The sequence below is a fragment of the Geotrypetes seraphini genome, chromosome 13, assembly GCF_902459505.1.
Source record: "Geotrypetes seraphini chromosome 13, aGeoSer1.1, whole genome shotgun sequence".
NCBI lineage: Eukaryota > Metazoa > Chordata > Amphibia > Gymnophiona > Dermophiidae > Geotrypetes > Geotrypetes seraphini.
In genome coordinates this window covers 81943601-81956253 of record NC_047096.1, presented here as the reverse complement: position 1 = coordinate 81956253, position 12653 = coordinate 81943601, and the positions used below count along the sequence as shown (strand labels likewise).

At 40.1% G+C, this 12653-nt stretch overlaps 1 protein-coding gene across 4 annotated transcripts in view; it reads right to left on the bottom strand.

The window, feature by feature from the left end:
* Window positions 1–9681: 9681 nt before the first annotated feature.
* The window catches only part of LOC117347194 (signal transducer and activator of transcription 5B), a 163638-nt gene continuing 160666 nt past the window's right edge, over window positions 9682–12653 (bottom strand). For all 4 annotated transcript variants that reach the window (XM_033917775.1, XM_033917778.1, XM_033917777.1 and 1 more), the window contains 3 exons: window positions 10931–10979; window positions 10443–10541; window positions 9682–10114 (listed from right to left, as the gene is read on the bottom strand). In XM_033917775.1, the coding sequence (XP_033773666.1) occupies window positions 9988–10114; window positions 10443–10541; window positions 10931–10979 (275 nt within the window). In that variant the 3' untranslated portion in view covers window positions 9682–9987. The remainder of the gene's footprint in view (window positions 10115–10442; window positions 10542–10930; window positions 10980–12653) is intronic.

Here is a 12653-nt window from a genome sequence, read left to right as displayed (position 1 = left end):
ATTATACAAATGCACAACAGAACAGTGGACAATGTTATCTAACATCCATCTCCTCAAAAATAGTGCAATGTCAAGAGGAATACAAACAATATAAATCAAACATTTGCAACTTTTTCTTCCCACCCTCCCTCCCCAGCAAGATAGGCTATCTCACAGATAGCACCTATAATACTCAATGCACTATAATAATGTCTAATCCAAACAGGGTATTCACAAATTCAATAGCCTGCTTCTAGCAGTTGGTGTCAAGGAATTCCAAAACGATTCCCACATGATCTGCAACTTTCTCCCTTTAGGAGTATCCAAATCAGGCACATGCAGTCTTTCCAACTGTAAATAATGAGCCAACGAAGGATGCGCCAGGGTTAACCATAGTAACAAAATAGATTTAACTCAAATAAGAAATGTGAGTTTTTGAAAATCTCTTAAACCCTTAGGTACTGTGCTTATGAGTTACTAGTAATCTCTAATTATTTAAAATAGCCATAAAACCCAAGATTGGGAAAGTGGTCAATATAAAGCAAAAATTTTTGGAAGGGCTCCAGTGGCAGTCTGAAAAACTGTTGACCCGTGAGCTTGATGTTGGTGTTGTATAAAATGGTATAAGTTTGTAAAATACAAAATTATTGCTCACATACACTAGTGGTCAAAATTGTGGAAACACTTCCTTTTTTGAGATAACAGAACTTTGTTCAACTGTTACTTCAGTTACTTAATCCTGCAATGTATGATATTTGTAAACATTCTTTGCTTATAAACATCTATCATAATAAAACCTTTAGCATGCATGCGCACTTTAATCTCCGTTCCTCCATGCGTCATGCTTCTGTGCCGCGCATGTGCAGTATAATAATTTGCCTGCTGCCGATCACCTGTGCCTGCACAATGTGCTGCAGTGCCAAAAGGGTGAACAGATTGCTAGGAATGATAAAGGGGATCACAAACAGATCGGAAAAGGTTATCATGCCGCTGTACCAGGCCATGATGCGCCCTCACCTGGAGTACTGCGTCCAGCACTGGTCGTCATACATGAAGAAGGACACGATACTACTCGAAAGGGTCCAGAGAAGAGCAACTAAAATGGTTAAGGGGCTGGAGGAATTGCAGTACAGTGAGAGATTAGAGAAACTTGCCCTCTTCTCCCTTGAAAAGAGGAGACTGAGAGGGGACATGAGCTAAACATTCAAGATAATGAAGGGAATAGACTTAGTAGATAAAAACATGTTGTTCACCCTCTGCAAGGTAAAGAGAACGAGAGGGCACTCTCTAAAGTTGAAAGGGGATAGATTCTGTATAAACATAAGGAAGTTCTTCTTCACCCAGAGAGTGGTGGAGAGCTGGAACGCTCTTCCAGAGTCTGTTGTAGGGGAAAACACCCTCCAGGGTTTCAAGACCAAGCTGGATAAGTTCCTGCTAAACTGGAACGTACACAGGTGAGGTTAGACTAATTTAGAGCACTGGTCTTTGACCTGGGGGCCGCCGCATGAGTGGACTGCTGGGCAGGATGTAATGTAATGTAATTTATTTCTTATATACCGCTACATCCGTTAGGTTCTAAGCGGTTTGAAGAAAATATACATTAAGATTATAAATGAGAAGTAAGAAGGTACTTAAAAAATTCCCTTGCTGTCCCGAAGGCTCACAATCTAACTAAAGTACCTGGAAATTAATAAAGAAGAGAAAATAAAGATGGTTGAAAAAAGAAAAATTCTATATGTCTGACCCAGCAGCGGCAATTCTTATGTTCTTATGACTGGACACCTAGAGAACAAAATCATTGGAGTCAATATGCATCTCACTTGCCATAAATCAGAAACATGTTGTAAGATCCTCTTCCAAAATTGATATATTACCAGGCAGGAATAAAACATATGGCCCAGGGTGGTTGTAGGATGTTTGCAATTCGGACAGACTGAATCTTGATGGATGGCCATTCGTTTGCCATGCTTGAGTGAGATATAAAGACGTAAGGCCAGTTTATAGAAGATTTCCCAAGAGGAATTGGCAAACGTTGAACAGTTTAGTGTCATCTGCAAATTTAATCACCTCACTTGTAGTTCCAGTTTCCAGATCATTTATAAATAACTTAAACAGCACTGGTTTTTCAAAATAAACAAACAAAATATACAAATATTAACTAGAACATGAAATTATCTAGTTGTACATATCACAATTAATATAAAAAGAATAATGATTATAAAATAATACAACCGATAACCAATTCTTAATCCACAATTAAACATTTCCTTGTATCCCATGACTCTTTAATTTTCTAAGAAGCCTCTCATGAGGAACTTTATCAAAAGCTTTCTGGAAATCTATATACACTACATCAACCGTCTTGCTTTTATCCACATGTTTATTTTTATTTATTTAATTTTTTATACCGTTCTCCCAGGTGAGCTCAGAACGGTTTACATGAATTTATTCAGGTACTCAAGCATTTTTCCCTGTCTGTCCCGGCGGGCTCACAATGGGGGGATTAAGTGACTTGCCCAGGATCACAAGGAGCAGCGTGGGTTTGAACCCACAACCTCAGGGTGCTGAGGCTGTAGCTTTTAACCACAGCGGCACACTCCCTTCAAAGAAGTCAAGCATATTGACAAGACCTCCCTCGGTTGAACCCATGCTGACTCTGTCTCATTAAATCATATTTGTCTACATATTCCACAGTTTTATTTTTTATAATTGTTTCCACTATTTTGCCCAGCACTGAGGTCAAGCTTACCAATCTGTAATTCCCTAGATCTCTCCTAGAACCCTTTAAAAAAAAAAAAAAAAATCTGTTAACGTTGGCCATTCTCCAATCTTCAGGTACTACAGACAATTTTAGCAAATGGGTACAGATCAGCAATTTCATGTTTTAGCTTTTTCAGTACCCTGGGATATATACCATCTGGTTCAGGTGATTTATTACTCTTTAACTTGTTAATTTGGCTTAGTACATCTTCAAGGTTCACCAAGATTTCTTTGAATTCCTCCACCTCTTCACCCTTGAAAAACATTTCCAGTTCAGGTAGATTTCTTACATCTTCTTTCCTAAAGACTGAAGCAAAGAATTCATTCAGTCTCTCCACTATGGCCTTATCCTCCCTGAGCACACCTTTTACTCCTTGATCATTCAACGGTCCCACAGATTTCCTCGCAGGTTTTCTGCTTTTGATCTATAGATGCCGAAACCGGGATCCTAGTTGGGACACCTTAGGCATTCCTACACCTGACCAACTTGTACATCATAGACCTCGGATCTCTTCACAAGACCTTATACTCAAGATGGACATTAAAATATAGACTTTGTTTATAGTATATGATCTGTAAAATAAAGTGTTTGGTTCATTATCTGACATCTCATTTGCCTCTTTTCATTGTATGTTTTCCCTTTATATTGGAACAGAAAGTTGTCCAGAGGGAAGACTTCTGGGGTAAAAGGTTGACTTTGTTTTATCTCAATATTAAGACGCCCTCTCAGTCTATGTTGAAAGAGCCATGATGAAATGGCTGTGATAAACTGTACTATGCTGAAAGGACCACTCTGAAAAGGCCATGCTGAATCGTTCCATTTCCAGATGGCTTGTGTCAGGTGTGCTGCAAGGACTGCAATGCATATGGTGAAGACCCTATGGGCAGAAGTTTAAATGGTAGGATTTTGTAATGAAAGTACAGTAAAACATTGGATTGCAAGTAACTTACTTGGTTTGCAAATGTTTTGCAAGACAAGTAAAACATTTGATTAAATTTTAACTTGATGTACAAGCAATGTCTTGCATTACAAGTACATACAGAATATACACATCACAACGGAGCCAATGGTTTTTCTCTGTCTGACACTGTGGGAGTGTAGTGACGGTTCTAAACGAGCAAGGTCTTGCAATACGAATATGTATAGTATTTTGTATTAAAGTTTTTGGTTGTGGAACGAATCATCTAAGTTTCCATTATTTCTTATGGGGAAATTCGCTTTGATATACGAGTGCTTTGGATTACAAGCATGCTTCTGGACCATATTATGCTCCCCAAAGGTTGAGAACCACAGGAATTTGTAGTGTTGAGTGAACCAAATATAGGTGTGGGTGTCCTTGAAATCCAGGGCAGTTAGCCAGTCTTTTCTCTGGAGAAGTGAGACAAGATGTTGCCCAAGGAGTGCACATTGAATTTTTCTTTTTTTTACATACCTGATTAGATGTCCGAGATCAAGGATAGGGAAAAAGTTCTCTACTCTTTTTGGGAACTGAGAAAGTACCAGGAGAAGAAATTCTGATGGATTTCAGGGTTTATATATATATATATATATATACAAGAAGAGCCATGTGCAGTCTGGTTGTATTGCAGGCAGTGTCTGGCAAAATGGTTTAAAATAGATGAGTGCCTTGATCTGCTGAGTGCTATGTAAAAGCGGCTTTTGCCTTATATGTAACTGATTAAAATTATATAATTACAATCACCTCTGTACAACGGGAACTATGTGAGTTCAGCTCAGAACTGAAGATTACAGGCAACAAATAAGTGTGGGGGTGAACAATCACATTGGCTGATTGTGTTTGAGGGTCTCTCTCGTTCCATCTCCTGTATGCTTTTAAACCACATGAAGTAGTTTTTGAATACTGTCCCTTTTAGGACAATTTGCTATTTGGGGAGAGTGTGGCACAGTGGTTAAAGCTACAGCCTCAGCACCCTGAGGTTGTGGGTTCAAATCCACGCTGCTCCTTGTGACCCTGGGCAAGTCACTTAATCTCTCCATTGCCCCAGGTACATTAGATAGATTGTGAGCCACAGACAGGGGAAAATGCTCAAGTACCTGAATAAATCCATGTAAACCGTTCTGAGCTCCCTGGGAGAATGGTATAGAAAACCATTACTTACATTTTCCCTTTAGAGTCTAAAACCAGCAAGAACGAATCAGGCACTTGCCTACAGCTGCATCCATCCTTCTCTACTACTACTAAGTCTGATGTAAGTTCTCTGATTCAAGATTACTTTAATAAAGCCCCTGTTTTGTACTAATAAAAAAACAAAACAAAACAAGAAGAGCTTGCCAAGATGTAGAACTCTCAGTAATTAGAAGATTGTATTTAGTGAAGTAGACCAGATAAATCTTGCTTTTCAATGCATTTTATAAATATTATTATACAAGTGATGCTCAAGTCATTTAAAACACTTGGCCTTTGTAACCTAAAGAGACAAAACCCGGAGCCTCAAATTGTAGACAACACTTTATTGGTACCAGTTGCTAATATGCTTTAACACTAAAATATGTATTTGAAATAATTTCTTTAATAAAGATTTGTCTTTTAAAAGAAAATTATCAAAAGTACATAATTTTCATGTTAAATTATATTCACTTTTTAATTTTTTTCTAGAAAAACATATAAACATTTCATTTGTGTCAATAAAAATGTTCCTAATATATGGCTTCTTTTTTCTCTGAAAGGATCAAAATGGTCTAGAAGAGGGGTCAAGTCGACCATTACAACTGTATAGTATCTGGTAAGTGAATACTTATTTTCAACTGCACAGAAAATTTTTTAATGATGTTATCTAAAGTTGGACTGTAAAGAAAGCTATGTTTAAAATATTTCTGTGTCTATTACCGGTAATGACCTTTTGCCTGATATGGCAAACCTCACAGAAATTCAGCTGTCCTAGGAACATTCTCTCCCAACCCCTGTAAACATTGTTATATTCCTCATTGACTGAAAGAAATGTCCTGCATTCGTTTCTGGAGTATTTTTCTTTCCTGCTCAGTGCCACTGGACCTCTTTTTCTCTTTCCCTCTGCAGTATGTTATCCTGCTTTAATAGAAAGCTGGAGAGATGAAACTGGAAAAGATCTAAAACATGCATATTTAATTTGGATGCTGGGTCCTCCAAATTTATTCTTGAAAAATATCTTCTGAAAGTTATTGAGAAAGAGGGGAAAGAAATATCTGCCTACATGACCTGGCCAGAGATGGCAAGGATCAGTGTATCTCGCTCAAATTTGATAAAAACTAAAATAGGAGGAAGAAACCATTGCTTTTAGATGTTTCATGAAGTCAATTTTAGCGTACGGTGGTAATCTAGGACTATTTCATAAGGTAGCCATCAGGCTAGTCCTGGTAAAATTTTACCCCCACCTATGGCCCTTTTGGGCCACTATTTTGATGAAATTGGAACAATGCCATAAATGGAAAGGGTTGGGGGAGGGCTCACTGAACCTGGCCCTTAGATCATTGTTCTATATGGTCACTTTTCTTACAGATGAATAAAAATATCTCCATTGGGGTTTGTTTTTTTTCTAAATGTCACTGCTACTCCTTGTGAATTAAGGCAAGTTATTTAATACTTCACTGACCAAAGTTACAAACTTAAAAAATACTTAATGCCACCACTAGAAGCAATTAGCACCAGCATTAGGGTGCGTAGAATACCCCAGTGCTGAAACCAGGATGCTAGGTTGCTTAGGGAAAGGTATGGCTAATAGGAAAAAGAAGGTATTGATGCCCCTGTATAAGACTTTGGTGAGACCTCATTTAGAATATTGTGTACAATTCTGGAGGCCGCATTTTCAAAAAGATATTAAAAGGATGGAGTCGGACCAGAGGAAGGCTACTAATGGTGTGTGGTCTTCGTGATAAGGTGTATGGGAACAGACTTAAAGATCTCAATCTGTATACTTTGGAGGAAAGGCGGTAGAGGGGAGATATGATAGAGACGTTTAAATACCTACGTAATGTAAATGCGCACGAGTCGAGTCTCTTTCATTTGAAAAGAAGCTCTGGAATGAGAGGGCATAGGATGAAGTTAAGAGGTGATATAGGTTCCGGAGTAATCTGAGGAAATACTTTTTTACAGAAAGGGTGGTAGATGCTTGGAACAGTCTCCCAGAAGAGGTGGTGGAGACAGTGTGTCTGAATTCAAAAGGGCCTGGGATAGGCATGTTGGATCTCGCAGAGAGAGAAAGAGATAATGGTTCTGTGGATGGGCAGACTAGGTGGGCCATTTGGCCTTTATCTGCCATCATGTTTCTATTTAAATGTAGATATCTGTAAGCCTGACGTATTTTTAAAAGAAAAAAAAGGGCTGTTTGGCGTCTTTAGCACTAATGCCTGATCCAGGTCAGCATTGAGGGTTGGCTGAGAGAAGGGATGTCTAATGATACCCCTTCTTCTCCAATCCAACCAGCCTGCCATCCCCGTCCCCCTCCAAACTTGAACTTTCTTCCCCAGGCTGGAACCCAGTCTGACCCCCCACCCCCCAAAGCAGCAGTCCAATCTAGCCTGGACTCCCCTCCCTTCAGCAGGACCCCACTCTAACCTCCCCCCTCATGGCCTAGGTGCCCAATCTGTGGCCCCAATGTATCTTTAGAAACCAGGGAGGAAGGAATGGGCATCCTTTCTTTCTTCTCTGTGGCTTAACTACCAAATAAGGGGAAAACATGGCCTGAATTTGAGCCTCATTCTGAGCATGCCACACTGATTTTTCAGCACTGGATTTACAGTAGAGAAAATTCTAGCACAAATCTTTTGAGCATGAGCTCAGTATATCTGCATGTAATTCAGCTTCAGCTAAACTGGCATGAACTAAATATAAAACCCTCTCCACTCCCTCCCCCATTATGAATTTCAGTTGGGTCTCCCTTGTGCTCTTTTGACATGTGTTTTCTGGACTGTTTGCTTTTTGTATGACAGACTTGTAATTATACCAAAGCAATTTTTGGGTGTGTAAAATGCTGTTTGTAGACTAGTGCTGGGGAGGTGGAGAGAAAGAACTACAGGAAATAAAATGCTGCCACCAACTACCCTGACCGATCCCACAAGAACAAAATTTTGTGCAAAAAATGAACCTTTTCCTACCACTGCAAGAGAAAAGTGGCATTCAAAGCCACTGAAATTTGTATATCCAAACCTTTAATACAAACAACTTTTTATGGCCATCATCAAGGTAAACAGTATAGAAAATATTTAAGAATTGCAGAATGCAATATACTTTATGCATAAAAATGCACAACTTTAACATATTTTGCCCTGAACAGCTTGCAGAATCCTTTTGTTTTCAAGGGAGCACCAAGTAATCCTTGCAGCCCCCCCCCCCCCCCAATGATTCTCAGTTCTGGACTGGAAGCTTAAGTGTCCTCATTTTGGGGAAAGGGAATGGGACTTGTATGCTGCCTTTTTGGGTTACACATTCAAAGTGGTTTATGTACATATTTTATTCCTGGGTCACAAGGAGCCGTGCTGGGATTCAACCCCACAACCTCTGAGTGCAGAGACAGCAGCTCTACCACTAGGCTACCCCTCACCTCCTTATCTTTAATTCAAGTCAGCCCTGCACATTTTCACATCATGCACCCAGGTCCTGATCTGGAGGGATCATCACTGGGGTGCTGAGGAGACTTTTGGCCTCTGCATGAATGCAGCCAGCTTACCTGGCTGGAACCAGTAGCAGAATGCCTGACTGCCCTTTCAAGAATTTTCAACAGTTTGGCCAACTAGTTCCAATTCACTTTCCGTTACCCTGAATTTTCAGTTCCAGCCATAATGGTATATTCAGGGATAAGGAAGAGTGGAAATGAAAATTTCTTACAGAAAGTCTCTAAATAGCATCTCAACAGTATTTATGCTTTTCAACCCGTATAAATCAACGGGTGATTCACACCAATAGCCTTTTTTGGGCCAGTCCACACAGATATGCTGCTCCTTAGCTAATCAACAAGCTCATTTGCTCAACAAATAACTAGGTAGATTGAGACATAGGAAGCTAAAAATGACCCATTCCCTAAACTCAGAAGCAAAGCCACAAGTACCACCTGTTATCCATAACTGCGGGCCACACCTGATTTTAAGGGCAACAAGATTATTTTTAACCTGATCCATGTAAGAGAGTTCAGAAAAGTCTCTTGGTAATTTCAAAGGGGAACAGCAGCATCTGAATAAACTGAGATATCGCTCTCTATTCGCATTAATCTAGCCCTTAAAAACTAAAAAAACATTTGAAAACTGGCTGTGCACTACGGCCTACAGCTCTTTGATTTGACATCAGGACTTCTTGTATGATCTGCAGCCCCTCCCTCTTTAGCCTAACTTATGTGGTACATTCTGCTCCCAAACCCCACCAGGGGTACGAAAACTATAACTACTATTGCCATAGTGGGAGAGCTCATACAACTTTAAAGAAAGGGAAAGCGACACATTCAACCAATAAGGAGATGAGTGGACAAAAGCATAAAAGCCACTGCACATCTGAAGTCAAGTTCCCAATAGAAGGATCCCCCACCCCTCAAAAAATACCCCCCAAACAAAACAGGAGTGTATTTAAAAGGCTTTTTAAAAAATGGCTTCCTATTTTTCCCCCAAATTTTATCATAACATGGTGCAAAAACACAAGACACTCACAAGAGAACTTAAGTAGCTCTGAAAAAAATATATCTATTTAAATGGTGAATGACAATCCTTCCTCTTCTCCCAGGATAGGCATTCTGAGACCTAAAGACCCCACTATTCCATGAACATTTTTTAATATGAGGTAATGAAAAAGAAACCGGACACTTAATTCAGAAGATGGCAGTGAACTTGGACTGAGATCTGAAAAATCCATTAATCTTATGTTTTGGGACCAAACTAGTAAAACGAAATTCATACAGTTTGCATGAAGCAATTTTTAAAGAGAATCTCTTAAATGGAAAATAAAATAAAACAGCACAAGGTGCAATGCAATCAGCATTTTATACAAGAAAAAGTATCCACAGTGCTATCTATGTGCCTCTGAACACTACGGCCTCTCAGTTCTTATCAGAGCAAACTCAAGGCATGAAAAATAGAAACAATATAAAAAAAAACACACACACTTGCATCACCATGCACAAAAAAATACCCAATTAACAACTAGTATTAACATTTCACATTATGAATATTGTTTCCAAATAAAAGCAGTTTGTTGGTGGTTGGTTATTTTTAATTTTTTTTTTTAAACAGAGCTGGACATCTTCTTTGCAAATGTGTCAAAGACAATGTCACGACTGGGCGTGGGGAATCCACTGATTGTCCATTGGCCGACGGAGAAGCTCCTCTACATGTCTGGCAACATCCATGCTATCATCGAGGTCAAAATCTCCTTCAGGGTCCAGCACCGATTCTGGGCTGTAACAATCAGAGAGTTTGAACATTGGAGGACTTAGATAAATAGTGCTGTACACAATATAGACAGGTGCAGAGAGAAAAAGAAAGGCAAGAAGCAATAGCAATTATGGGCTCAGTTAGGGCTGTGCAGCTGCCATCTCACCTCAGGTCAACTAAACAGGCTGATTCCTTGTCCTGATTTTGCCCAAGTGCAAGGCATGCTGAGCAGATTTATCAATAGACCTCCTTCCTTCTTCCATGAGGGAGAATCCGTGAAGCCAGTTTGGCCTACCAGTATTTGTCATATAATAATGATCAGGAAGGGTAGCGAGGGGGATGAGGTACCTACTTTTGCGGATAGAGGTTATAATGAGACTGGGAGCACACAGAGGGTGAGGCAGCTTGCTCCATGTAACTGCTTCCCACGGACATCTCAGCATTCGCAAACCTTGAAAAGAAAATGCAAAGTATTCAACTCATACCTTAGATTTGCAATAGGACCCAATGCCCACAACACAATTTAGATTTACCAAGCAATCATAGAAACAGGCTAACATGGTAAGAGATCATCAGATAAGAATCTTTTGACCCACTCAATATGCCTAGTTGCCTTGTCCCCTAAAGCTCCCCTCAGTCTGATTTCAATGCAGTGTATGTCATCACCCTTCAGCAGAAGTAGAACTAGAATGCAGCAACTGATAACTTTGACAGAAATGACTGCATGTGGTAAGCTCTTTGGTCCAGGATCATCATGTTACCATTGGTACATATACCAAAAATGCTCAATAATGCATGCACCTCTCCCCCACTCAGTGAGACAGGAAGAACTGTACTTACTCTGGTACAACTTGCTTTATTTGTGGCTTCACGTATCCATCTCCTTTTGCTATCATTGTGGGAAAGAATGCAAATGGTTACAAAAGTCCCTTTTCACAAAAAGGCAAAATGCAATGGATGGCTTCAGCAAGTCTCTGCTTAGAAACTCATCTTTTTGGCTTGTGTGAGAAATGTACTTGTACTGCAGTGGATCTCCAATTCATACAAATTTCTCTCATACATATTCATTGTGGATACCCTGAAAGCATGACTAGTTATACCTAGCGCTAGAAGTAAGGGGGCAGATTTCAACAAACACTTCCATTTTCTTTCTAATCACCAGTGCATTTAATATCGTTTATGGTTTCTTGAAGCTTGCTATACCATCTGTATGCAAGGCAAGTCTAGTGGTTTATGAAATTACAAAAATTTGGTAAAAAAAAAAAAAAGAGAAAAGAAAGTTACAATGCAAAACTAGACAGAAACATACATTCTCAAAGAATACAAATCATACCAGAAAAAACAAACTGTAAGCTCTGTCAGAAGACATCAAAACCAGTTCATGGTCAATCAAAAGCAATATTAAAAGAAAAATAAAGTTTTGAGTTTTATTTCCTAAAAGACAAAGGGAGAAAAGGTTCCTGCAATAAAACTATGGTGGTAAAATGTTAATTTTACACATCGGCTTTACAGAATGCTGGAGCTTATAAAATAATACAAAAGTTACAATGCAACCAAACCTTTTTACAGAGTGGAACCCCCTATTTTTTCTGGTAAAACAAGCAGCTAGTCCAATGTCCCGCAAACATTTTTTTGCTCCGACACACTAACGGAGCAAATGTTTTTCTGTGGCATATTCACAACCCCACCCCTGTCTCACACAAACCTCGTCTTGTTTTCCATGAGCTCTGGGCTGTGTCTGGAGGACTTCCGAAAGAATGAAGGTGTTGATGCCCCTGTACAGGTCGTTGGTGAGGCCCCACTTAAGAGTATTGTGTTCAGTTTTGGAGACCATATCTGGCGAAGGACATAAAAAGGCTTGAAGCGGTCCAGAGGAGGGTAAAGAAAATGATAGGAGGTTTGCGACAAAAGATGTATGAGGAGAGACTGGAAGCTCTGAATATGTATACCTTAGAGCAGCTGTACTCAACATGTGCGTCAAGACCCCTTTGAGGGGGGGGGGGTCGAACGACCCTTTCACAGGGGTCGACTATGACCATCGGAAAACACATATTTCCGATGGTCTTGGGCAGTGTTCTTCAACCGCCGGTCCGTGGACCGGTGCCCATCCATAGGGCCGGCACATCTATCAGGCCCAAGACTGTTCTTCAGCCGCCGGTCCATGGTGCGATCAACGCGGCTCCCTGAGTGCTGCAGTGCACAAAGCTGTGGGAAAAGGCTCATATGCATGGCCTGCGCCTGAATGGGAAGCCTTCTCCCTGACGTCGCAACGTCAGAGGGAAGGCTTCCAGATGAGGCGAGGGACGCGTGCAATTTTGTGCAATGCAGCACTCAGGGAGCCGGCCCAAAGAAGTGGCGTTGATCGCATCGTGGACCGGCCCAGAAGGCAAGGCACATGGAGGGAGGGAGACAACAATGGTAGAGGGAATGATTTTATTTTTTAATTTAGCGATTGATTTACATCTGCTGTCTGTTGAGGAAGAAATGCATTTGTTTCTTTTCCTCTGGGGTTGTACTGCATTCAGAGTCTTGCATCTTAGGGTTTGTTTGTAAATATTAGTAC